The sequence below is a fragment of the Capsicum annuum genome, chromosome 9 (genome assembly GCF_002878395.1).
Source record: "Capsicum annuum cultivar UCD-10X-F1 chromosome 9, UCD10Xv1.1, whole genome shotgun sequence".
NCBI classification, from domain to species: Eukaryota; Viridiplantae; Streptophyta; class Magnoliopsida; order Solanales; family Solanaceae; genus Capsicum; species Capsicum annuum.
Window position 1 is genome coordinate 10,713,268 of NC_061119.1, and position 25,405 is coordinate 10,738,672.

Genomic DNA, 25,405 nt, shown 5'->3' on the forward strand with positions numbered 1-25,405 from the left:
TTGTTCGAGGTTACCTTGGGCACCTCACGAGAATCCTCACTAGTGAACCTTTGAAGGCATAGAGTGGTGAGGTAAAAGAACATCTTTTGCTACCTTCGCTTGAATCAATGCCCATAAATTTTTCGGGCTTTCTCGCTGGTGCCATTATTGGCAGAGTATTTGTGCGACTTGTTGAGGCAATACTGGTTTCCCCCACAGACGTTGACACATCTTGTATTTGACTTTTGTTAGTCATTTTTTCCTATCACCACAAGACAGTAAGTTTAGTATTTTCAGAATACTACTTATTAACAAGTTGTAATAACTTAAACACCTCTCTTATTTCTAGATAATGATGAAGTTTTAATGACTTCCAATCGTCAACCGAGTGATTTTCAACTTTTGATGAAGATTTTATGTCTTCAAATCACTAGTTAAATTCAAATGGAGTAGAAATCTTAAAGCTTTAATCTCCAAAAACAAGCAATACATATTCTATAAACTTATTCCTTAAGATTGTTATTTTATGTGTATCTCGGGTACAAGAATCTGTATACAAACAACACCAACTTCAACATATGTTCATGTATAAACAAGAACACCTTTGAAGCTCTTTAACACCTTCAACACAAGATTACTAATAATCTATCCAAGAAGTGTGTTAGATTTCAGAAAATAGATGAAACAAAATTTAAGGCCAAGTCCCCCGACTTCATGGAGTGTCCTTAAGGAATAATTCCCCTCACTGTACCTGAGGTTATGGAATCTTCCTCCCAGGATAAAATGGCTTACAATCCAAATAATAGCGGTACCTCAAATTGTCAGATTCTACGAACTCAGTCAACAGCTTGTTTTTGTTAGGTATAGAAGTGTTTTTGTTGTCTAAATTAATTACAATACCTGAGAAAAATAGTAGGTATTTATAGCCTTAAGTGTATCCTTTCAAAAAGGATGCATTGGTTCAGCAAAAATGCACCTTTCTATAACAGTCACGTATCTGTGCCCAGACTGCACTGGAACTGTGCCAGGACTACGACTGCAGATGACATTTTGTACATTCCAGTGAGCATCTACACTGGAACAACATTCATATTTTTTGATCTGCATTTAAACTGTGGCCACTTGTCAAAACAGTATGCCTCTTCTCGAAGGGACACATCCGTTTATGATGTGCGCTGCGTTTGCGTTGGAAATGCGCCCGCATTTTGGAGAAAATTTATACTGTTCAGATTTTGGAATTTTTGGAATAAATTATCACTTGTAAAAAATTTCCAAATAATTTTTTTCTAAAAGTTAGATCTCATCGATCAATCATTTGCCAAATCCAAATCCAAATCCAAATCCAAATCCAAATCTGAAGCCGAAGCCGAAGTCGAGCCGAGCCGAGCCGAGCAAGCGAAGATGACTACGACGTGAGGCATCTCTTGTTTCTTACCTAACTTATCATGTTGAGTAAGTGTTCCTTATTTTAAATACTCATAAGTTCTCTTCTTCCACCAATGTGGGTGAAAGAGTGAACTTTCTAATTTGGGAGTACACTTTCTAAATTGGTGTCTCCCTTCTCTCCACTATTTTCCTCCATTTTCCATTCACATACACCTTGAACCCAACACAATCATCTTGAATGTAACTGATTTTAGAAAAAACATAACTATAATGTATGCATCCTATAATCTTAAGGTAAAGATCATTGGTTTGATAATGTGCAAAAAGGTTACTTTTTCTTGGAAACAGACACATTTTGGAGTGAAAAAGTTTGTGTTGAAGGCCAAACGGTATCAGAAGCAAGTTTGTATTTGCATAGTAAAAAACTTCACTATCTAATGCAATAATGCTCTAATGAATGAGATTGATACATATAAGCAGAGAATGGAACAACTACTGGAAGACAGTTCAGTTCCAGCTAGACATCTAGAAAATGGATCTTCCCTCGATAACCATGGGGTAGTAGGTACAACGGGTATTATTATGAATATTAGGGATTAGATAATGGGTTATATAATGTATGAGGGACATGCCTAACACAACTAACAACATAATCGAGTTACTAGTTTGTAACACCCTGCATTTTTTGGGCTAGAATTTAAACCGCTGTTCCTATGAGTATAGACCCGAACCCAATTATTCCTTAGTAATATGTGTTTAATGATAAATTATATAGTGTGGGAATACCTTTGAATATGAATTGAGGTCACAAATATCTCCTAACTCAAGGACGATTTGAGAACGCTTCTATCGATTAAGTTTTAGTGAATGTTTCAGCTTGGGTCAAATTTCAATGACTATTACTCCTTGTACATAATTAGTTATATGGCCTTCTATATATCAAAATAAATATCTTCAAGTCCTTTTTCCAACGCAACTGGTTTCACCTTAATCCAACTTTGGAGTGGGAAGTTATGCTCCTTTTACCTCAGTATGTTCATCTGTCAACAAGGTGACGACTTGAGGTGATAGTCCATCAACTAAGTGATTACTTATCAACCAAGTCGTTAGAATTAACCAGAATATGATCAACCTCAGCTACATCATGATGACTTTAGGTGATCAGCCAACAACTAAGTGAAGACTTATTAACCAAATCGTCACCCTTAAACAACAAGGGTCAAAATCAAACTATGGGTTGACGACTTAATTAAGTTGATAAGACATCAACTAGTTGATAAGCTATCAACTAAGTCATCAACTAAAAATTTTTAGAAATTCTTATTCAGCTTCAGAAGGGTATTTTGGTCTTTTGCTTCACCATAAAACCCTACCCCATGACTTAAAACATGGTTTAAATGCCATTGTCCCATTATTATGTCAGTTTCTCATCTCATAATCCTCTCCATTCTCAAGAACAAGCAAAGCAATTAGGGTTTCTTTCAATGCTAGATTTCAAGATAACTCAAATTCCTTTCCATCAAAAAGGTTCGTGGGACTATCCTAAATATCACGACCCAAACCAGGCCCTGGCCACGACAAGAATCCTGAGCCACAGAGTCTTGAACGCCCTTTTACATCTGGTAATCATGAACAACACTCGTATAATAAAAGAATGCAGAATATAAGTCATTACGGAATCATGGTCATACTCTGAATTCAAATTAACAATGAAGGAAATCCAACTGAAACTGGGACAAGGCCCCCAGTGGACCCAAACCAAAATAAATAACAAATGTCTGAAAGAAATAGGCCTTCTGGAATAAAGAAGGCTCACCGATTGCACACTTTACTTTTGTCTGAAAACTCTACGGCTTAGTAGGAACTCTAGACTGAGTATCAGACCTTGAAATATAGGGTGTCAATACAATTGTACTGGTACGCAGAGCAATCCAAAATAATATACTTTTATATAAGACATAGCTGAGAGTATTTCATAAAATATCATGCATGAAATAATTTAAAACACATGGGCAACTTAAAATAATCATTCAACCCAATCTGCAGATGTAAAACCATTCTTTACTTTACTTCTGAGCTAAGTGGTACACCCTACAAGTCTAACAGTTCACGGACTATATGAAATCTACCCATAACTCAGCAGCCAAAGTCCCTAACCCAAGTTTGTCGTAAGGGTTAGAGTTTCTGTTCTGATACACCCCAGGGCACTAGGACAAAGTATAATTCCTCATGGGAACATAATAAACCCGTATCGGCAAAATGCGATTTTGAGCAATGAGTTTTTTGCACTCGTGCCATTTTTGGGTAACCACCTAACTCTATTTATACCCAATTTTAGCCTTTTCTAAACATTCATCGTTCTAAGTTTCCAAAATTTGAAAATCTGAATGAAAATATACATTCTGTTCTGTTCTGTATTATTATGGCATTTTCTGTATTGATATCGTTATACCAAGACTTGCAAGTCATAATTCTGAGCCATAAGATATCATGTTACAGTCTCTTTCCTTTCAAAAATCAAAGTTTGGACCATCATAATTCAAAACAACTCAAGAAAATTCATACTTCAAAACATTTATCAAATTATGTAAAGATCATTCTTTCAAATCATTTCGACGTACTTGTGGTACCAGGTGATGAAGTTTGTGACAAATTATTCAATCTTCTTAATAAACATCTTTAACCTTTAAAACCAAGTAAAACACCCCCTCTTCAATTGAAAACCACAATCAAGTCATAACCAAAATCAATACATTTATATCATGCTCCCAATAATACATTTTGAATAAATCATATATTAAGAAAACAAGAAGCTTGTCAACAAGAGAGGGGTTTCTAATAGTTCATACTCTTAATTCATCATTCAAACTCATCAATTTCATTCATACATATATAGGATTTCGAATCAATTTGTGGGAAAGGCCTCATGACAAAAACAATAATAAAATTAGAGAATTCATAAAGCACAATTGTAATGTAAATTCCAAAGCCCCTTCAAGAATTCATGATTTCACAATGTTTAAATGTCATTGAAACAATTTATTTATGTCCATGTAGTTTTAGGAAAAACCCACGCACCTTAGATCACTTAGGAGGAAGAGTGGAATCTGAATCACACTTTAATTCTTGGAATTCTTGGCTTGCAATAATGAACTCATGATCTTAGGGAAAGAGGCTTGGGTTTTCAATTGAGATAATGAGAGTAGTTTTTATGAAAAACCAGCCTAAAGTGCTTAGATGAGGCTTTAGTTTTGTGTTTGGGTGAATTGGTGTGAGGGAAAAAGACCCATTTGCCCTTAAAAATGCAGATAAAATAATGCTGAACTGGCCCCCTTTGCATCGCGACCCCTGCTTGGGTCAAATAGCCCTAGCAATACGATACCTAATTAAGTCAAACAACCCTCGCATTGCAAAAACTATCTGGGTTAACTGGCCCTCGTGCCGTGGGCCTATCACGAATCCTCACTTTTTTGAACATCCAAACTCACCCTTACGCTAGTCCAAAAATTCTGAAACTCACCCGAGATGTACTATTGACTTTTCCAATCATTAATCAACTTAAAAATTAACTTTTCAAGGTCAGGAAGGTTGAAAATAAAATTATCAAAGATTAGGAGCTCAAAATGTGACTAAGTCCTTTGACATTTAGAAAATTTTTAAGTTGCTAGCCTCTCAAACATGCTACTAGGTGAGATACCACATAGAGAATTTCCATGGGGTGTTACACTAAACCTCATGGGCATGGTATTTATTATTTTCAAACTAGTTTTAAAGATTATATATGTGTATATATGAAATTAGTTTCAAGATAATTGATAAGCATGCATTGAAAATCCTATATTTTGATGAAGTGTGGTGGACATTATGGTATGAAACCCTAAACTCAAAATGTTTTTGTGTGATCATGTGATATTTTGATTGTGAAATTAAATGAGAGCATGGGATATGAAATTCCCTCTTTTACTATGAAATCCATTGATTTTACATGTTGTGGATTGATTATACAGATCGTTAAAAGTTTGAGTTTGAAGATTTACCATTACGTATAAATTGTACTGTATTTATGAGATAATTAGAGAGTGTTTTACTTGATTTATAAATGTCCATGTTTCCAATTGAGGATTTCATGTATTTAATAAATGAGATGACCACCATAGATAACGTTTTGAAAAGAGAATGCTTTGTTTCTATATGCTTTGAAATATGAACTATCGTTGGTTTTTAGAATCTTTTGGGTAGTCAATAATGCATTTTAGAAATAAGAAAAGGGCAGTATAGATGTTGAGAGATGGCTTGCAAGTCTGGATATAACGATACTCTGTTATGAGGTGCCCGAAACAGAATAAGAGAGAAATAATTATAAGAAGAAGACATGTTTTAAAGAGTCTAAAAATTGGGCTTAAGAGAGTTAGATGGTTATCCGAAGAAGGCATGAGTTCAAATAACTCATTGCCAAAATTGTGATTTTCCAACACGAGTGCATGTTGCCTCAAAAAGGGGATTGTACACTGGCAACAACCCTGTGGCGTAGTAGAGAAGCAGAGACTCCGACCCTCGCAAAAAACATAGGTTGGGTGCTTGGACACCGAGTTAAGGGTGGATTCCATATAGCCCATGGAATTACAGATTATAGGGTGTACCATCTAGCTCAGAAGAGAAATAAAGATGCAGAATCAAGACTTCAAGAAGATGTTTGAAAGTTTTAGATCATGCTCATGTGTTTTTTGCAAATGTTTTATGCTGACATGTTTTATGAAATGCTCTCACCGATATTGTATAAAACTGTATTTTATTTATGGATTGTTCTACATACCAGTACATTTGTATTGACCTTCTATATTTTAGGATCTGAGGCTCAGTCTTGGGGTCCCGCTAAGCAGTAGATCAGTTTTGTCAGACGTTGAAGTTGGTGAGCCTCCCTTATTTTGGAAGACCATGTTTCTTGCTATATTATCATTTGGTTTTAGTTCATGGTACGACCGGGGGCCTTGTCTAGGGTTTTAAGTAGATGTTACTTTTGTATTGTTAGAGATTTCGCAGACTGGTGTTAGATGTTCTTGAAATAATTATGAACTTATATTCGTATTGTTCAGTTAAAGTAAGAATATGACCATGTTTCTATTTTACTATGTTTTTCCGTATTTCTTTATAGTATATGAATTGTGTATATGATGCTAGTTATAAAAGGGCACTTAGGCCTTCATAGTTCGAGATGTTCATAGCGGCCAGGGCCTCTGTTCTGGTCATAACATAGTTTTTATGCATGGTTTAAAAATTGTAGTAGAGAACAGCTTGACGCCACTAGAAATCTCCCCAAACTCAAATCAAAGAGGTTATTACTATGCTAAAAACTAAACATATCCCTTACAGTGCTATTATATCCGAATGCAGCTTGTTACTGAGAAGGCTAGAAAATTGTAAGACCCCATAAAATATTGCGTGTAAAAATCAGCTCATTTAGCTCCTTAAAGCTCAATAGAAGGTCTAATACTTAGAAAATTTTAGCTAAGTGTTCAACACTTAGTCTCATTTTAGACCTCCAAACTTCGGAGATTTATTTGACGACCTTCCCGACCACCATTTTTAGATTTTCAAGTTGCGTTATGATGGAACAAGGTCGTAGTACATTCTGGATGAATTTTGTAATTTTTGGAATCCATTTAGCACTCATTTGGATTTCAAACCAGTAGCCCAAGGCGATAGCAGGGTACCGCCCAGGCTTTAGCACCGCTATAAGCAGGGCGACGCCCTGTAACTCCAGTGGGTGCCTAAATTTCAGAAGTTTCAGTCCGTGTTTCCAAGGGCAATATGGTCAAATCCCACTCCTATATAAGCCTATTTAACACGGAATTCATGATATTTTCACCCAAAAATATTCGTTTCTATCAATTTTCTTCAAGAACAAGACCTAGGGTTCATAGCTCAAGACCCAAATCATCAAAGTTCCTCCGTGAATTTTTCAAGAAACATATAGCAAGGTATGCGTTGTGTTTATTCATGGACTCTTTTCATTCATGAAGCTCAAGAAACCTATTTTAAACTATTTATCATGCTATTCATGTTATGATTTGATTGTTGATCATGTTCATTTGTTGAATGATTTAAAGATGGAACCTTTATGTGTTTTTATGAAACTAGGATGACATGTTAGTTGAAATATATGAATTTTGGGTGGTTTGAATTATTAAATTGATGATTTCACCTATGCCCTAAGTTTTGCATGCAAGGTGTTTGATAAAACGCTTGAAAGAATAGAAATCATGTATTATAGCCCAAATATGAACTAAATGTTACATGCTTGCCATTACCTTATGTTTAAATGGTTTCCATGCTATCGTTATGAAAAGTATATGTTGTTTGGATGCCCATGATATGAGAACATGAGATTTATGACTTGATTATAAGCATTCCAATTCATGTTAGATATTATGGTAATCACGTACTACATGAAATCCCCAACTTATGGTATTATAAATTGTTGATATTGGTTAAGTATTCAAGAAAGTCATGCTTTGTCAGTTTCCTTCTATCGAGTCCTGGGGGTACTTATACCCAAAAAATATAGCTGTGTGCCTAGAGCCAGTGTCATGTTTTCATGATACTCTCAGTCAGTCCATGATCCATAAAACTCAGTCAGTCATGTGACTCAGGAAAACCTAGAAATCTTAGAAATCTCAGTAATCTCAGTAGTTCAGTAATCTCAGTGACCCTAGTACTCAGTAATCTTAGTACCTTTAGTATTCTCAGTCAGTCCTCAGAACTAAGTACATTCTGTCAGTCAAAGAAACTCAGTAAACTCAGTTTAGCTCTACTAAACAATACCATTCAAATCAGTACAATTCAGTTAATCAGTTCAGTTCAGTTAATCAGTTCAGTGTCTTTCAGATTGGGAGTGGGATTCAGAACCGAGCGAACCTAGGGATGGGGGCTCACCCGTTAGATAGGACTGAGATCCCTAGAAGCAATCCCTAAGTTCCAAAACTACGTAGCCAGCGTAGGTATGAGATGTCACCCATTAGGTAGGATTGACATACTCAGGGATCATCCGTTATCACATTTAAATGTTATAGGACTGATCCCAGGGGTCACTCGCTAGATTAGGACTGACTCCACATCAGTTGTCTTTACCAATGGAACGGTACTGACACCCTTCCAAATAGGGTTACAGGTTGGACCTTAGTTATCTTAGTATAGGGCATGTCGGTTAGATGAATACATCCTATAGTTTTAGTTACAGAATCAGGACTGTCAAATATAGTCAAATTAGTCTCAGTAAAAGAACTCAGATAGTTCCTCAGATTTTAGGACTGTCAGATATAGTCAATTCAGCTCAGTAGTACAGATTCAAGACTGTCAGATACAGTCAATCATTATCATTATAAATAGGCTTTGGTATCACCCATTAGAGAGGACTGATCTCAGCTCTGGTCAATCAGTATCAGCATAATCAAATTTAGAGATCACCCGATAGGTAGGACTGAACTCAGACTAAGTCAAATCATCTTTATTATTAGTATACTCAGAGATCAACCACTAGATAGGACTGATCTCAGATCCAGATATTTTATACAGTACGAAACTCAGTTGGTTCTATCAGAATCTAGACTATCAGACACAGTCGCTCAGTAACAGTATTAATTATCAGAACTCAGTCATCATGTTGTCGCAAACTCAGTCATAGTCATTATGTATTCATGCTTGTATTCTCATGTTTATGTTAGACAGTCAGTTAGTATTATCCATACATGTGAACCTTTGCATTTAGCCTACCCCACATCCATACTCAGTACGTTCAGTCGTACTGATACATTTGCGCTATGGTATTTTATTCTACGCCATAGGTTCAGAGGAACGAGTTCAAGATCCAGAGTAGCAGTAGTATTCCAGCTTCCAGCACTCAACAGTTAGAGTTTTAGTAGTGAGTCCTCATTCTATGAGGTCGATATCTTATTTCAGGATTTCAGTATTTAGTTTCTTTCAGTAGTGGAGTTAGTTGGGGACATGTCCCATCAACTCTTTATTTAGACAATAGAGGCTTTCTAGACTATCATGTCTCAGACTTCAGTATTTTTAGTTTTTTTTGGGTATTCTATTACCCACACAGATGTTATTTTATTCAGAGTATGTTCAATATTGAACCTTATGGCCTTTCCGTACATGTTTTCACATTATTATGTTATATTATGTAGTGTACAGGTACAAATATCAGTCATGGGTTAGCTTGTGGTCCTTCGTGGTCATGATCACCATGAGCTTTTAGGCACCAGGCTCGGGGCATTACAAATTTGGTATCATAGCCTAAGGTTTAATAGTGTCCTAGGAAGTCTGAAAGCCACATCTAGTAGAGTCTTGTACATGGGTGCATTACACGCCACATTTATGTACAGAAGGCTATGAGATGTTTTAGGAACAGTTCCCTTATTTCATTATTCATGTCATGAAAATGATCATAATATCAAGTTAATATCAGTCTATTTTATTTCTCCTCTTGATTTCAAAACATGACTCCCAAGAGAAAAAATCAGCCTGTCCAAGAAGATCCCTTGGCTGAATATGTTTCTCATGCGGAGTTTAGGGCCATATTTACTACTCTTGATCAGTTAGTCGCTGCCCAAAATGAATGACCAACTATCATTCTGGCCAAACCAGTGGCCAATTCAGTTACAACCAGGATTCAGGACTTCACCCGAATAAATCCTCCTTCTTTCATAGGGTCGAAGACCCTTAGGAATTCATTAATCAAATTCACAAGGTGACAGATATCATGGGGGTGATTACTATTGAGAGTGTTGCGTTAGCCACATATCAATTGTATGATGTGGCTCATACTTGGTACAAGCAGTGAAAGTTAAAGAGGTTAGATGATGCAGGTCCTATAGAATGGGAGGAGTTTGTCACCACATTCTTAGATAGATTTTTTCTACTAGACCTTAGAGAATCCAAGGTATTAGAGTATATCAACCTCAGGCAGTGAAACATGATGGTGAAAGAGTATTCTTTTAATACTCTTAATTTTACTCAGTTAGCCAGATATGCCCCTCATGTGGTTATAGATAGCAGAGCTAAGATGAGTAAGTTTGTCTCAGGGTAAATGATAGTTTGGTCAATAAGTGCAGGTCTGCAATGTTGAATAGTGATATGACTTTAGCAAGGCTTATGACTCATGCTCAGCAGATAGAAAAGCAAAAGAGTAATATGAGAAAGAAATAGAATAAGAAGGCAAGGATAGGTAGTTATAGTTTTTCTCAGCCAGGGTCATAGGGTGGTAACCGTTCCCAGTATAGTCAAAAGTTTTTAGTCCCATCTCCATCCTATGCTAGTGCACCAGTACCCAAGTCCAGGAATGACTGTCATGATGGGACACTAGGTTTCAAGGCCCAGGGTAATGAGAACATGAGTCTTACCTATCCGCTTTGCGAGGAGTGTGGTAGGAATCATCTAGACGCATGTAAAGTAGGTAGTGGAGTATGTTTTGGGTGTGGTAAGCTAGGACAAAGGATGTGAGAATGTAGAATTCTAGAACAGAAAGGTAAAGATTTACATCAGCAGGGCACCATGAGTGGTCAGCGTCAGAATAGGCTTTATGCACTTCAGACCCGTCATGATACAAAAAGTTTTCTTAACCTAAATTCAGGTATGTTACAAGTCTTTCATGTTCATGGTATGAATTTTTAGATCTCTTTCTCTCATTTGAGCTTATGTTTTAGCATGATTTAGCGAGTAAAGTTAGCAAGTCAGTTTAGCAATCAAACAGTCAAATTTGTATAGTTTGTTTTCCCATCCTTGCATCTATTCATGCTATCTAAAATATCAGGGAATGTAGCTATTCCAAGGAAGAACCTCCTAGTAGTTGCAAGTTCAGTTCAGTTCATGCATCATGCATTAGTTTCAGACTCCTGAGGTTCAGTTATAATTTAGTTCATAGATGCCCTGTGCATTGCCCTAGTATCTCAACAAGGTGACCGTTATTAGAGGGACATAGTTTCCCAAGGTGGATATACCCCAAAATTCCTCAACGCTCTCATGTCTTAACTCATTTAGTTTCTCTTCGCATAAAAAATCTGGTTTAGAGTATAGGGTACTCATAAGTTGAACCTTAAAATTCCAACCTCAGCTGTAAGCAATCTATTCAGAAGCTTAGTTCAGTTCATGATGTTCAATTAATATGTCACGTATCATACTCAGATATGTTCTCAAGTTTCCGCTCATGTATGTTTAGTAAGCCACTTCAGGTTCATTAACATTTCCGTTTAAGGTAACAGTCCTTCTTAAGCTTATTCAGATTCATTTTTAGTATTCAGTACAAGCTTGGTATTCAGTTTCATGCTCAGGTACCCATTATAAAATTGGTATCAAGTACCATTGCATACTCAGTCATGCATTTATGAACTAGTTACACATGCATCAGATATGCATGTTCAGTATGATATGGTCAGTTTATCAGTCATGAGATTACGTTTTAGTCATTCATGTTCAGTTTATGTTCAACTCAGTATTTCCCCTCTCAGTCAGTCTCATTCGGGGACGAATGCTCACAAGGGGGAGATATTCAATACTTAGTCTCATTTTAGACCTCCAAACTTTGGGGATTTATTTGATGACCTTCCTGAATGCTGTTTTTAGATTTTCAAGTTGCGTTGTGATGGGGAAAGGTCGTAGTACATCTCGGGTGAGTTTTGGAATTTTTGGAATCCATTTAGGACTCGTTTGGAGATCAAACCAGTAGCTTGAGGTGATAGCAGGGCGCCGCCCAGGCTTTAGAACTGCTATAAGCAGGGTGCCTCCCTGGGTTCCCCGATGCTCTAGGCAAGGCGATGCGCTGTAACTCCTAAATTTCAGCAATTCTAGTCCATGTTTCCAAGGGCAATACGGTCAAATCCCACTCCTATAGAAGCCTCTTTAACACAGAATTCATGATATTTTCACCAAAAAATATTAGTTTCTATCAATTTTCTTCAAGAATAAGACCTAAGGTTCATATCCCAAGATCCAAATCATCAAAGTTCCTCCGTGAATTTTTTAAAAAACATATAGCAAGGTATGCGTTGTGTTTATTCATGGACTCTTTTCATTCATGAAGCTCAAGAAACCTATTTTAAACTATTTATCATGCTATTCATGTTATGATTTGATTGTTGATCATGTTCATTTGTTGAATGATTTAAAGATGGAACCTTTATGTGTTTTTATGAAACTAGGATGGCATGTTAGTTGAAATATATGAATTTTGGGTGGTTTGAATTATTAAATTGATGATTTCACCTATGCCCTAAGTTGTGCATGCAAGGTGTTTGATAAAACGCTTGAAAGAATAGAAATCATGTATTATAGCCCAAATATGAACTAAATGTTACATGCTTGCCATTACCTTATGTTTAAATTGTTTCCATGCTATCGTTATGAAAAGTATATGTTGTTTGGATGACCATGATATGAGAACATGAGATTTATGACTTGATTATAAGCATTCCAATTCATGTTAGATATTATGGTAATCACGTACTACATGAAATCCCCAACTTATGGTATTATAAATTGTTGATATTGGTTAAGTATTCACGAAAGTCATGCTTTGTCAGTTTTCTTCTATCGAGTCCTAGGGGTACTTGTACCCAAAAAATATAGCTGTGTGCCTAGAGCTAGTGTCATGTTTGGCCATGATCCATAGAACTCAGTCAGTCATATGACTTAGGAAAACCTAGAAATCTCAAAAATCTCAGTAATCTCAGTAGGTCAGTAATCTCAGTGGTCCTAGTACTCAGTAATCTCAGTACCTTCAGTATTATCAGTCAGTCCTCAAAACTCAGTACATTCCGTCAGTCAAAAGAACTCAGTAAACTTAATTTAGCTCCGCTAAATGATACCATTCAAATCAGTACAGTTTAGTTAATCACCTTAGTGTCTTTCAGATTGGGAGTAGGATTCAGCACCGAGCGAACCTAGGGATGGGGGCTCACCGGCTAGATAGGACTGAGATCCCTAGAAGTAATCACTAAGTGTTCCAGAACTATGTAGCCAACGTAAGTATGAGATGTCACTCGTTAGGTAAGACTAACATACTCAGGGATCGCCTATTAGTATATTTAAATGTATAGGACTGATCCCAGGAGTCACCGGCTAGATTAGGACTGACTCCACAACAATTTTCTTTACCATTGGCGCGGTACTAACACCCTTCCAACTGGGGTTACAGGTTGGACCCCAGTTAGCTTAGTATAGGGAAAGTCGGTTAGATGAATACATCCCACAGTTTTAGTTACGAAATTCGGACTATCAAATACAGTCAACTTAGTCTCAGTAAAAGAACTCAGATAGTTCCTCAGATTTTAGGACTGTTAGATACAGTCAATTCTGCTCAGTAGTATAGATTCAGGATTGTCAGATACAGTCAATCCTTATCATTATAAATAGACTTTGGTATCACCCATTAGATAGTACTGATCTCAGCTCTGGTCAATCAGTATTAGCATAATCAAATTTAGATATCACCCGCTAGGTAGGACTGATCTTAGACTAAGTCAAATTATCTTTATTATCAGTATGCTCAAAGATCACCCACTATATAGGACTGATCTTAGATCTAGATATTTCGTACAGTACAAAGCTCAGTTAGTTCAATCAGAATCTAGACTGTCAGACACGGTCGCTTAGTAACAGTATCAGTTATCAGAACTCAGTCATCATGTGTCACGAACTCAATCATAGTCATTATGTATTCATGTATGTATTCTCAAGTTCATGTTAAACAGTCAGTTAGTATTATCAAAGCATATGAACCCTTACATTTAGCCTACCCCACATGCATACTCAGTACGTCTAGTCGTACTGACGTAATTGCGCTATGGTGTTTTATTCTACGCCATAGGTTTAGAGGCACGAGTTTGAGATCCAGAGCAGCAGTAGTATTCTAGCTTCCAGTACTCAGCAGTTAGAGTTTTAGCAGTGAGTCCTCATTCTCTAAGGACGTGATCTTATTTCAGCATTTCAGTATTTAGTTTCTTTCAGTAGTGGAGTTAGTTGGGGACATGTCCCATCAACTCCTTATTCAGATAATAGAGGATTTTTAGACTATCATGTTTCAGACTTTAGTATTTTCAGTTTTTTTTGGGTATTCTATTACCCCACATAAATGTTATATTATTCAGAGTATGTTCAATATTGAACTTTATGGCCTTTCAGTACATGTTTTTGCATTATTATGTTATATTATACAATGTATAGGTACAGATATCAGTCATGGATTAGCTTGTGATCCTTCGGGGTCATGAGCAACGTGTAGCGTTCTGGGCATCGGCTCGAGGCGTTATAAAAATAGGAGGTAAATCGTAGTTACGGAGAGCAAAACAAGGTTGCTAATATCCTATCATAGGAAAGAGGCAAAGAAGAAGCTTTGAAAATGTTAAGATTTTGGTTGTTGCACTGATATTTGCAAATTAAATGGCGCGAGAAGACATTACAATGACAATAACATACTTAGTGAAATTTCCATGAGTGGGGTTTGATGAGGATAGAGTATACGTATACCTGACCACTACCTCATGGAGGTAGAGAGGTTATTTATGAAGGACCCTCTACTCAAGTGCAACAAATCCACATAAAAAGGAAGGAAAATAGTGAAGAAAACATAGCAGCTATTGGAGTCCCATATCGGTGGGTTAGAGAGTCCTTGGTCTCCTTATATGGTCTTGGATAATCCTAACCTCATGAGATAGCTATTGAGGCTATGTTAGCACCAAGATCCATTCTTTACATAGTATCCTGGGCTAGGACCACCTAATTCACCGCTTTCGATGTTGGGCCCTCTATTTTATATTGTCCATGCTCTAGATTCTAATCCTGGGCGTGCGGGGGGTGTTGGTGTTATTTTGTATGTATTCGAGTACAAGAATCTGTATATAAGCAACACGAACTTCAACAATAGTTCAAGTCCAAGACAAGAACACTTTGAAGTTCCTTAACATCCTCAACACTAGATTATGAATAGTCTATTTAAGAAGTGTGTTAATGTTCAGAAAAAGTGATGAAATAGAAATTTAAGACCAAGTCCCCCGACTTAAGGAATAATTTCCCTCACTATACCCGAGGTTATGGAATCTTTCTCCCAGGATAAAATGGCCTTCAATCCAAATAATAGCGGTACCTCAAATTGTTCGATTCAACGAACTCACTCAATGGTTTGATTGATCACACAGAAATATTTTTGAAGACAAGAAGAGAGTTTGTATTTTCAGAAAATTTGTGTCTAAAACTGTGGATGAAAGTAGGTTTATATAGCCTTTATATGACTCTTCTGAAAAGTGGAAATGGTTCACTTAAAAGGTGTGACCTTTTCTGGAAAATTATGTCTGTTCATCCAAGAAATGCATCTTTTCCGAACAGGCATACCATTTCATGAATCAGTGTATCATTTTATTGAAGGATTTTGTCCTTCCAAAGCATCAGTTCGAAATAGTGCATCCTCTCTGAAGCATCAGTTTGAAACAACGCATTCTTTCTGAAGCATCAGTTGCATGCATGCATATAAATGGAGGATCAAAATACAGAAAAAATTTACTGTATATTTATTTTCCCTTCGGATTATATTTCTGTCAAATAAATTTTGTCCAAAAAGATAGATCTCATCGATCAATCATTTGACAAATCCGAATCCAAATTTGAATCCAAATCTGAGCCTAGTGAGCGACGACGATGACGATGCAAGGCATCTCTTATTTCTTGCCTCACTTACCAAGTGGAATAAATGTTTCTTAATATAAACACTTGAAATTCACATTCTGCCATCAATGTGGGAGAAATAGCAGACTTTCCATTTTAGAGTACACTTTCCATTTTAGTATTTTTTCTTCTCTATTTTTCCTTCCACTTGGTTTCCTCAAATTACCATTCATACTTTTCATATACTTTGAACCCAACAATCTCCCACATGAATGGGGAATGACTATTTTTTTATAAAAAAATTTACGGACAAGTATGTGATCATCAAGTAAAGACAGATTGCATCTGGATAAGTGGGTTTCCCTTTGAACTTTCCTTAGTGAACATGCATCGGATGCACTCGGTCAATCGATAGATTTGATATCTTTGAACCGTCGAGCTTTAATGTACACCTAGACAACACATGCTATAAACCAACCTTTTACCGTTTATGGTTCTCATGGTTTTGTTCTTTTCAGCCATGAACGCATCCCGATTTCATGAGAGCTTAGAGAATAGTCCTTTACTAGCATTATCCTTGAAGTGGCTTCCATTTCACCCTCACATAGGTGATTTCTAAATGTTCAATCCTATAGATTAAACTATTTGGTCGAATCTACAAAATTTGGATTATCATTAAATGACTTTTCACCTTAAGTCTTATCCTTGTTTACTAAACATTGTCTTCATCATGAGAATGGGTTGAGTAATTGACAATGTTGAACCTGTCAGACACAACTTTGTTTGATCTCCTTGAACCTAGATCTTGGGATCTCCAGTGTTCTAGGTAGAGTTACCACCATGCTGACTTGTCCTAGGCCTTATACCCATTTCTTTAGATGTCCTTTTCACTCTTTCTTTAGATAGACCTTTTGTAAGTGGATCTAATACATTATCCTTTGACTTCACACAGTCAACAATGATAATTTCACCAGGGAGAAGCTCCCTAACAGTATTATGTCACCATTGTACGTGATGAGATTTACCGTTGTACATCATGCTCCCTGCCCTACTTATTATCGCTTGGCTATTAGAGTGTATACATACTACTGCCACTAGTTTGGGCCAATAAGGAATATCTTCTAAGAAATTTTAGAGCCATTCTGCTTCTTCACTGGCTTATCCAATGCAATAAATTCAGATTCCATTGTAGAGCGAGCAATACAAGTCTCTTTGAATGATTTCCAAGAGACTGCTCCTCCATCGATAGTAAATACATATCCACTTGTAGATTTTACTTCGTTCAATCCGGTGATCTAATTTGCATCACTTTATCCTTCAAGTACTGTGGGATATTTATTATAATGCAAAACATAGTCTTGAGTGTATTTAAGATACCCCAAAACACTTTTCATTGCCATCCAATGAGTTTTGTTGGGATTACTCGTGTGCCGACTCAACTTAATGATAGCACATGCTATGTCTAGTCGAGTACAGTTCATTATATACATTAAACATCCCAATACTCTTGCGTACTCCAATTGTGAGTCACTTTCACCTTCATTATTTTGAAGTGCAAAGCTTACGTCCAAAGGAGTCTTAGCAATACCGAATTCCATATACTTGACTTTATTAAGTACATTTTTGATATAATGTGATTGTGACAATGCCAACCCTTGTGGATTTCTATGGATTCTCATACCTAAGATCACATCCACAACTCCAAGGTCTTTCATATCAAACTTTCTCTCGAGCATTCATTTCGTTGCATTTATGTTAGAAATGTCTCTACTAATGATCAACATATCATCCACATATAAACAAATAATGACTTGGTGATTCGAAGTGTCTTTAATATGAACACATTTATCACATTCATTTATTTTGAAGCCGTTTGCCAACATGGTTTGGTCAAACTTTGAATGCCATTGCTTAGGTGCTTGTTTTAGTCCATAAAGTGACTTAACAAGTTTACACACTTTATTTTCTTTTCCTGGAATGACAAAACCCTCAGGCTATTCCATGTAAATTTCTTCCCCTAATTCTCCATTCAGGAATGTGGTTTTTACATCTATTTGATGAATTTCAAGACCATATACCACCGCCAAGGTAATTAACATTCGAATTGATGTTATCCTTATTAATGGCGAGTATGTATCAAAGAAATCAAGGCCTTATATTTATTTAAAGCCTTTTACTATAAGTCTTGCCTTGTATTTGTCAATAGTACCATCCACTTTCATTTTCCTTTTGAAGATCCATTTAGAACCTAAAGATTTATTTTCTGCAGGAAGATAAACTAATTCCCATGTATGGTTGCTTAAGATTGAATCAATCTCACTATTGACTGCCTCTTTCCAAAAGGATGAGTATGATGATGACATTTCTTCTTTAAATGTTTGAGGCTCATTTTCCAAGAGAAATGTTACAAAATATGATCCAAACGAAGTTGACGTTCTTTGACGTATACTATGTCTAGGATTCTCTTCATTATGTACATTCTCACTTGGTTCATCTTGAGGTCGTTTAGATCCTCCACTAGACTGTTCATGTCTAGTTTTATACGGATAAATACTTTTAAAGAATTCAGCATTATCTGATTTAATTACCATATTTTCATTTATATCCGAATGTTCGGATTTATGAACCAAAAACCGATATGATTTACTACTTTTAGCATATCCTATGAACACTCAGTCCACCGTCTTAGGTCCTATCTTAACTCTTTTAGGCCTAGGAACTTGGACCTTCACTAGACACCCCCACACTTTGAAATATTTCAAGTTGGGTTTCCTTCCTTTCCATTTTTCATAAGGAATTGATTGTGTCTTGCTATGGGGAACTCTATTTAGTATATAATTGGCTGTAAGGATAGCCTCCCCCCATAAGTTTTGCGGCAAATCGGAAATTATAAGTAAGACATTCATCATTTCCTTCAACGTTCGGTTTTTCCTTTTCACAATTCCATTAGATTGAGGTGAATATGGTGCTGTAGTTTGATGGACGATTCCATTCTCTGCACATAATTGCGCCAAGGGAGATTCATATTCTCCGCCCCTATCACTTCTTATCATTTTTATCTTTTTCTCAACTTATTTTCAACTTCAGTTTTGTATTACCTAAACACATCTATTTCTTCATCCTTACTATTTAGAAAGTAGACATAATAATATCTAGTTCAATCGTCAATAAAAGTTATGAAATACTTTTTCCCACCACGTGATGGTGTTGACTTCATATCACAAATGTCAGTGTGTATTAAGCCTAAGGGATTGGAATTCCTTTCAACGGACTTATAAGGATGCTTTGCATACTTTGATTCCACACACGTTTGACACTTTGATTTATTGCACTTAAAATTTGGCAAAACTTCTAAGTTAATCAGTTTTCGTAATGTTTTGTAATTAACATGCCCTAAACGTTCATGCCACAAATCATAAGACTCAAGCAAGTAAGAAGAATTTGAATTTTTATTGATTTCAACATTTATTACATTCATCTTATAAAGTCCCTCAGTGAGATAGCCTTTTCCTACATACATTTCTCCTTTACTAATTACAATTTTTCCAAAAATGGTTACATGTTTTAATCCGTTCTTGTCTAGAAGTGAAACAGAAATTAAATTCCTACGTAACTCCGGAACATACAAGACATTGTTAAGTGTCAAGACCTTTCCTGAAGTCATTTTCAAGCGTGTTTTTCTATTCCTTCTACCTTAGCAGTAGCGGAGTTATCCATGTAGATCATTTCTTATACTTGAGCTGGAGCGAATGACGAAAATAGCTCTTTGTTGGCACAAACATGGCGGGTGGCACCTGAATCCATCCACCACTCAAGAGGATTCCCCACCAAGTTGCATTCTGAAAACATAGCACATAGCTCATCATATTCTTTATTGGACTCAATCATATTTTCTTGGTTCTTTTTCTTTCCTTTGTTAAGGGCACGACAATCCATGGACTTGTGTCCAATCTTGCCACAGTTGAAGCACTTTCCCTTGAACTTTTTCTTAGGTGATTTCTTCCTTGTTCAACTTTCTTCCTTTTCTTAGAATTATTTTGGTCATCTTCTACAATATGTTCTGCATTAATTGTAGAATTCCCTTTTGACCTTCTCTCGGCAGCTTTATTGTCCTCTTCAATACACAGTCGGACAATAAGATTTTCAACAGTCATCTCCTTGCATTTCTTCTCAATTATCGCTGCTACTTGAAATGCATCATTCACAATCAAAGCTTCAGCTAGGAGATCGTGGATGATTACTTGTAATTCCTGCACTTGAGAGACAACCGATTTTCTATCTATCATTTTAAAGTTCAGGAACCTTGCAACAAAGAATTTCTTAATTCTCCCATCCTTTGTCTTATATTTTCGTTCTAGTGTGCCCCACAATTTCTTTTATGTCTTAGTTCCAATATAAACATTATAAAGGTCATCTTGGAGATCACTTAAGATATAATTCCCGCAAAGGAAATCTGAGTGTTTCCAAGCCTCAACAATCATGAGACGCTCTTTGACCGAGGTTCCCTCGGGCACCTCAGGAGCATCCTCACTAGTGAACCTTTGAAGGCATAGAGTGGTGAGGTAAAGGAACATATTTTGCTACCATCACTTGAAGTCAATGCCCGCAATTTTTTTGGGCTTCTCCGCCGGTGCCATTGTTGGCATAGCATTCGTGCGACTTTTTGTGGCAATACTAGTTGCCCCCACAGACGTTGCTGCATCTTGCATTTGACTTTCATTAGTCATTTTTCCTGTCACCACAAGATAGTAAAATTTAGTATTTACAAAATACTACTTATAAAGTTAAACAACTTTAAACTCTTCTTCTTATTTTTAGTTAACGATGAAGTTTTACTTTTGATCGTCAACCGAGTGAAGTTTAACTTGTGATAAAGATTTTATGTCTTCAAATCACTAGTTAAATTCAAACGGAGCAAAGCTCAAAGCTTTAATCTCCGAAAACAAGCAATACAGATTTTGTGATTATTCCTTAAGATTGTTATTTTATATGTATTTGAGTACAAGAATCTGTATATAAGCAACACAAACTTCAACACTAGTTCAAGGACAAGACAAGAACACTTTGAAGTTTCTTAACACCTTCAACACTAGATTATGAATAATCTATTTAAGAAGTGTGTTAATGTTTAGAAAAAGTGATGAAATAGAAATTTAAGACCAAGTCCCCTGACTTCATGGAGTTTCCTTAAGGAATAATTCCCCTCATTATACCCGAGGTTATGGAATCTTTCTCCCAGGATAAAATGGTCTTCAATTGAAGAATGGTACCTCAAATTGTTTGATTCAACGAACTCACCCAACGGTTTGATTGATCATATAGAAAGGTGTTTGAAGACAAGAAGAGAGTTTGTATTTTTAGAAAATTCATGTCTAAACCTATGGATGAAAGCAGATTTATATAGCCTTCATATGCCTCTTCTAAAAAGTGGCAATGGTTCACTTAAAAGGTGTGACCTTTCTGGGAAATTATGCCTGTTCATCCAAGGAATGCATCTTTTCCGAACAGGCATACCATTTCATGAATCAATGTGTCATTTCGTTGAAGGATTGCATCCTTCCAAAGCATCAGTTCAAAACAGTAGCATCAGTTCAAAACAGTGCATCCTTCTGAAGCATCAGTTGCCTGCATGCTTATAAATGGAAGATCAAAACATAGAAAAATTTACTGCATTTTTATTTTCCCTTCGGATTAAATTTTAGTCAAATAAATTTTTTCCAAAAATATAGATCTCATCGATTGATCTGAATCCGAGCCGAGCCGAGCCGAGCTGAGCGAGCGATGACGGAGGCGACAACGAATGTGCGAGACATCTCTTATTTCTTGCCTCACTTACCAAGTGAAATAAGTGTTTCTTAATATGAACACTTGAAAGTCACATTCTCCCATCAATGTGGGAGATATAGTAGACTTTCCATTTTACAACACACTTTCCATTTTAGTATTTTTTTCTTCTCTATTTTTCCTTCCACTTGGTTTCCTCCATTTTTCATTCACACTTTTCATTTACTTTGAACCCAACAGTTGGAGTCCTCACTTTAGGCCCAAGATCCATGCTCTAGATGTCCAATCCTAGGCGTGCGAGGGGTGTTGGAGTCCTCATTTTAGGCCCAAGATCCTCACCCCATGAGCTAGCTTTTGAGGTTGAGTTAGGCCAAGATCCATTCTTTACAGTAACTAACAAGGAAAACAATGTAGAACCTACAAAAAAGAAACTGTAACAACATCGAAAAGATTGCTTGTAGTTTGTCTTTGTATATATACTTTAGTAATATCCTTTAAACCAAAAAAAACAAGGATGAAGATAAGTCCTCACCCCATGATCTAGCTTTTGAGGTTGAGTTAGGTGTAACATCTCACACTCAGTTACACACATTAAAAAATCCATTAGCTACAATCTCTCTATCTTCATAAGTTACACACATTAAAAACTCCATCAGTTACAACCAGTCTATCTTCCTCAGTTGCACACATTAAAAACCGCCACATTCTCCAGCAATTTTACAAATTATTTCATCATCCAGCAATCCCAGTTCTCTTGTCAAACTCAACTCTCAAGAATCTAAGGGAATTGGTTCAAGAAAACAAGTCTAATCCTTTCTCCGGATCTCAAGATCTCCAAATGCTTTGAGGTATGTAGAACTATCTCTCTGCATCTGCTAGTTCTATTGTTTCTCATAGTTCAAATTGCTCTTGACATGTCTAGGTTCTTTAATTAATTTGTTGGGGAAATTAGGAGTTTCTTTATCCTTATCCATCATGCTAGTTCCTTAAATAAGTTTTCTGGAAATATGACAAATCGCCTCAAATCAAGAATACTTGTTCATTTTTTTTTTTTGTGAAAATCATTAAAGCCTATTTAGATAGAAGCATTGTTCCCTTTTGTCTCTTAAGCTGATACCCATTCCAGATTGTATGTTGACATGCTAAATCTCTGTAAGTTTATTAAGTATGTGTAATTACTAGTTAAATGTGGTTTTGATTGTATCTGGTTCTTATCATCGATAACAAATTAATAGAACTTATAATGACAGAAAGAAACTTAAAGAAAAATAAGAAAGTTACAAGAGCATAACAACTTTCTACCAAGAAAAAAAACTAAAGAACTTAAGTCTCAACAAAGAGAACTAATTACATAATCTGTTGACCGAAGCAGACATCTCCTAGCACTTTTGAACTTCTAAGCATATCTACTCTTTCTTTGACTTCATTTGTTGGAAGATTGTCTCTCTGTCTATAACATGGTTTTTGTATAGCGTCCAGTTTCGAGCAGTCCATAGTTGATACACCAGTGCCCCCGACCTAGTAGTTTCAATATGCTTTTTTACTTTTTCCAAGCGCATAAATACAAAACAAGAACCAGTGTAGACTGCTAGTTCTCTTGCTGCAACATTCAGACAATAAAATATATAATGTTACATCTCTAATTCCAATCTATCCTACTCTATTATTAAGTAAATACCTTGAACAGTAAGTAAGAGCAACATCCTCTTCTTGGTACCCCATTTAAGTCTCATGCAAGACAGCCATCTTTCTACTGCATTGCCTAAAAAAAAACCAAGAACTTGAATTTCTCGACAAACTCTTGTCATAATGGAAATGACCAGCCTAATAATTGAGCTTGTTACTTTCCTGCCATATGGCATACACCGCCATCACAAACACACAGCTAACTATTGCACCTCTGCCAAATTTCTTCTTAGCCCAGGAGCATGTCCGCTAGAGTTTGTCTTGTTAGATTTCCATATTTATTTGTACCCCAACCAGGCCAATATTCTTAACATATCCCATGTAACATAATAGAGAAGAAAAGAAGAGAAAAGAACTGGTGATCAAAAGATTCAGTACCTATGCCATAGAATACTCAATCAGGTGGTACATTTACCCAAAATTTCTGAAGTCTCTCCATGGTAGCTAGTCTCTTCGATGCTACAACCAAACAGTCAACAGTTTCATCTGTTTTGTGATCTTTAACATAAACTTGTTGGGGTTCTTCTTAAACTAAAGGATATAAAATTTTAATTAGTTTTCGTAAGACATCATAACTGGGAACTCCAACTTGTAGATATGAATTCTAAATCTTGACTAGAACAGTTCAAGTTGTTCATTAGTTTCATTAAGTGCAGCGGAAGCTGTGTCATGAAATATTGTTATAAGGCATGTTATAATGTAACAACACTTTACTATTCATGACACTCCAAAAAAATGCTTAATGACTATAATCATTCATGAGGTATGATACCAACGAGGTTGATTTTCCAAGCATGAGTCATAAAGGAAAAATTCATGATCATTAGCCTAAAATGGCAAACATATGTACACGAGCCTAAAATGAATAAACCATGAGCATGATCCTGACAAGTCTAACATTTTTCAAGAACTATAAATAATATAACATCATGAGCATAAGAGAGTTAGTTAGCTGATTGTGAAGACATAGGTTGAAATGACAAATGCCCGAAACTATGTTTGCCGACATAGGATAGAGATTATTCCGCAAGTCGGATCCTCTCTTTTCTTTCACATGTCCCGAGAAGGGGATAACCATGGATACTTTCTAGCAAATTATGTCATGTCACGTCCTATGCCCAGCAAGGTACAGGACGGCTTATCTGATCGGGCCGAGATCAGACTCCATGCGCGGGTTTACGACGATTCACTACTTTCTCCAACAAATAATCAAAGGAATTTAAATCTACTTTACTTGGTCAATTATAAATTTAGTTTACATTCTTGTTCCTTTCCAGATGCCTTCACTTAAATTTGAATTTTATTGTTACTTCTAATCTCTCGTTGTACTACCCTTCTGTAATGGTTTTACATACCAATACATTCCATGTATTGACCGTCTTTGGCACACATCGTTTCATGATGTAGGTTCTGGCTCTCAAGTATGTGTTCAGGCGCTTCATTAGGATTCCTAACTTTTGCTATTGGTGAGCCTCTTTCCTACCAGGAGGCTGGATAATATACAATGATTTTTTTTGTATTTTATTTTCTTTCTGTATTAGTACTTATTTGAGGCTTCACAGGCTGGTGTAGTTTTCAAATAAACTTTTTAATTTCTAGTCTTTATCATGACTATTGTATTGTATAACATTAAGTGGTGTTAATAAACCTTGATGATAATATTTTGCCTTCAAGAAATCTTATTTCAATCTCATATTTTTTCGGTTATACTCTTTCATGTTGGTTGTATTCTCATGTGTTATGATAGAATGTTTGCTCGTACTAGAAATAGTATCGGGTGCGTGTCATGTCCCGGGCCTCGGCTCGGGGCGTGACAAGCTTGGTACCAAAGCATAGAGTTTAAGTGTCCTAGGGTGTCTGTGAAGCCATATCTAGTAGAGTCCTTTTTATGGGTGTGAAGCGCGCCACACGTATA

At 36.3% G+C, this 25,405-nt stretch overlaps 1 protein-coding gene and 1 long non-coding RNA gene across 3 annotated transcripts in view; one reads left to right on the forward strand and one right to left on the reverse strand.

Annotated features, from left to right (window-relative positions):
* The first annotated feature begins 22,336 nt into the window (after window positions 1-22,336).
* Window positions 22,337-25,163, forward strand: LOC124887005. Its single transcript, XR_007044426.1, has 2 exons — window positions 22,337-22,652; window positions 24,898-25,163. It is a non-coding gene; the product is annotated as an uncharacterized LOC124887005 (long non-coding RNA).
* The window catches only part of LOC124887004, a 36,533-nt gene continuing 34,166 nt past the window's right edge, over window positions 23,039-25,405 (reverse strand). The window contains exons 2-3 of one of the 2 annotated variants that reach the window (XR_007044425.1): window positions 23,483-23,566; window positions 23,039-23,404 (exon numbers count right to left, since the gene is read on the reverse strand). Coding sequence is in view for 1 of the 2 variants with exons in the window: in XM_047396088.1 (XP_047252044.1) it covers window positions 23,211-23,404; window positions 23,483-23,666 (378 nt within the window). In the remaining variant the exon portion in view is untranslated. Of the gene's footprint in view, window positions 23,405-23,482; window positions 23,691-25,405 lie in introns of those variants that run through there. The other variant, XM_047396088.1, reaches the window with a different exon arrangement.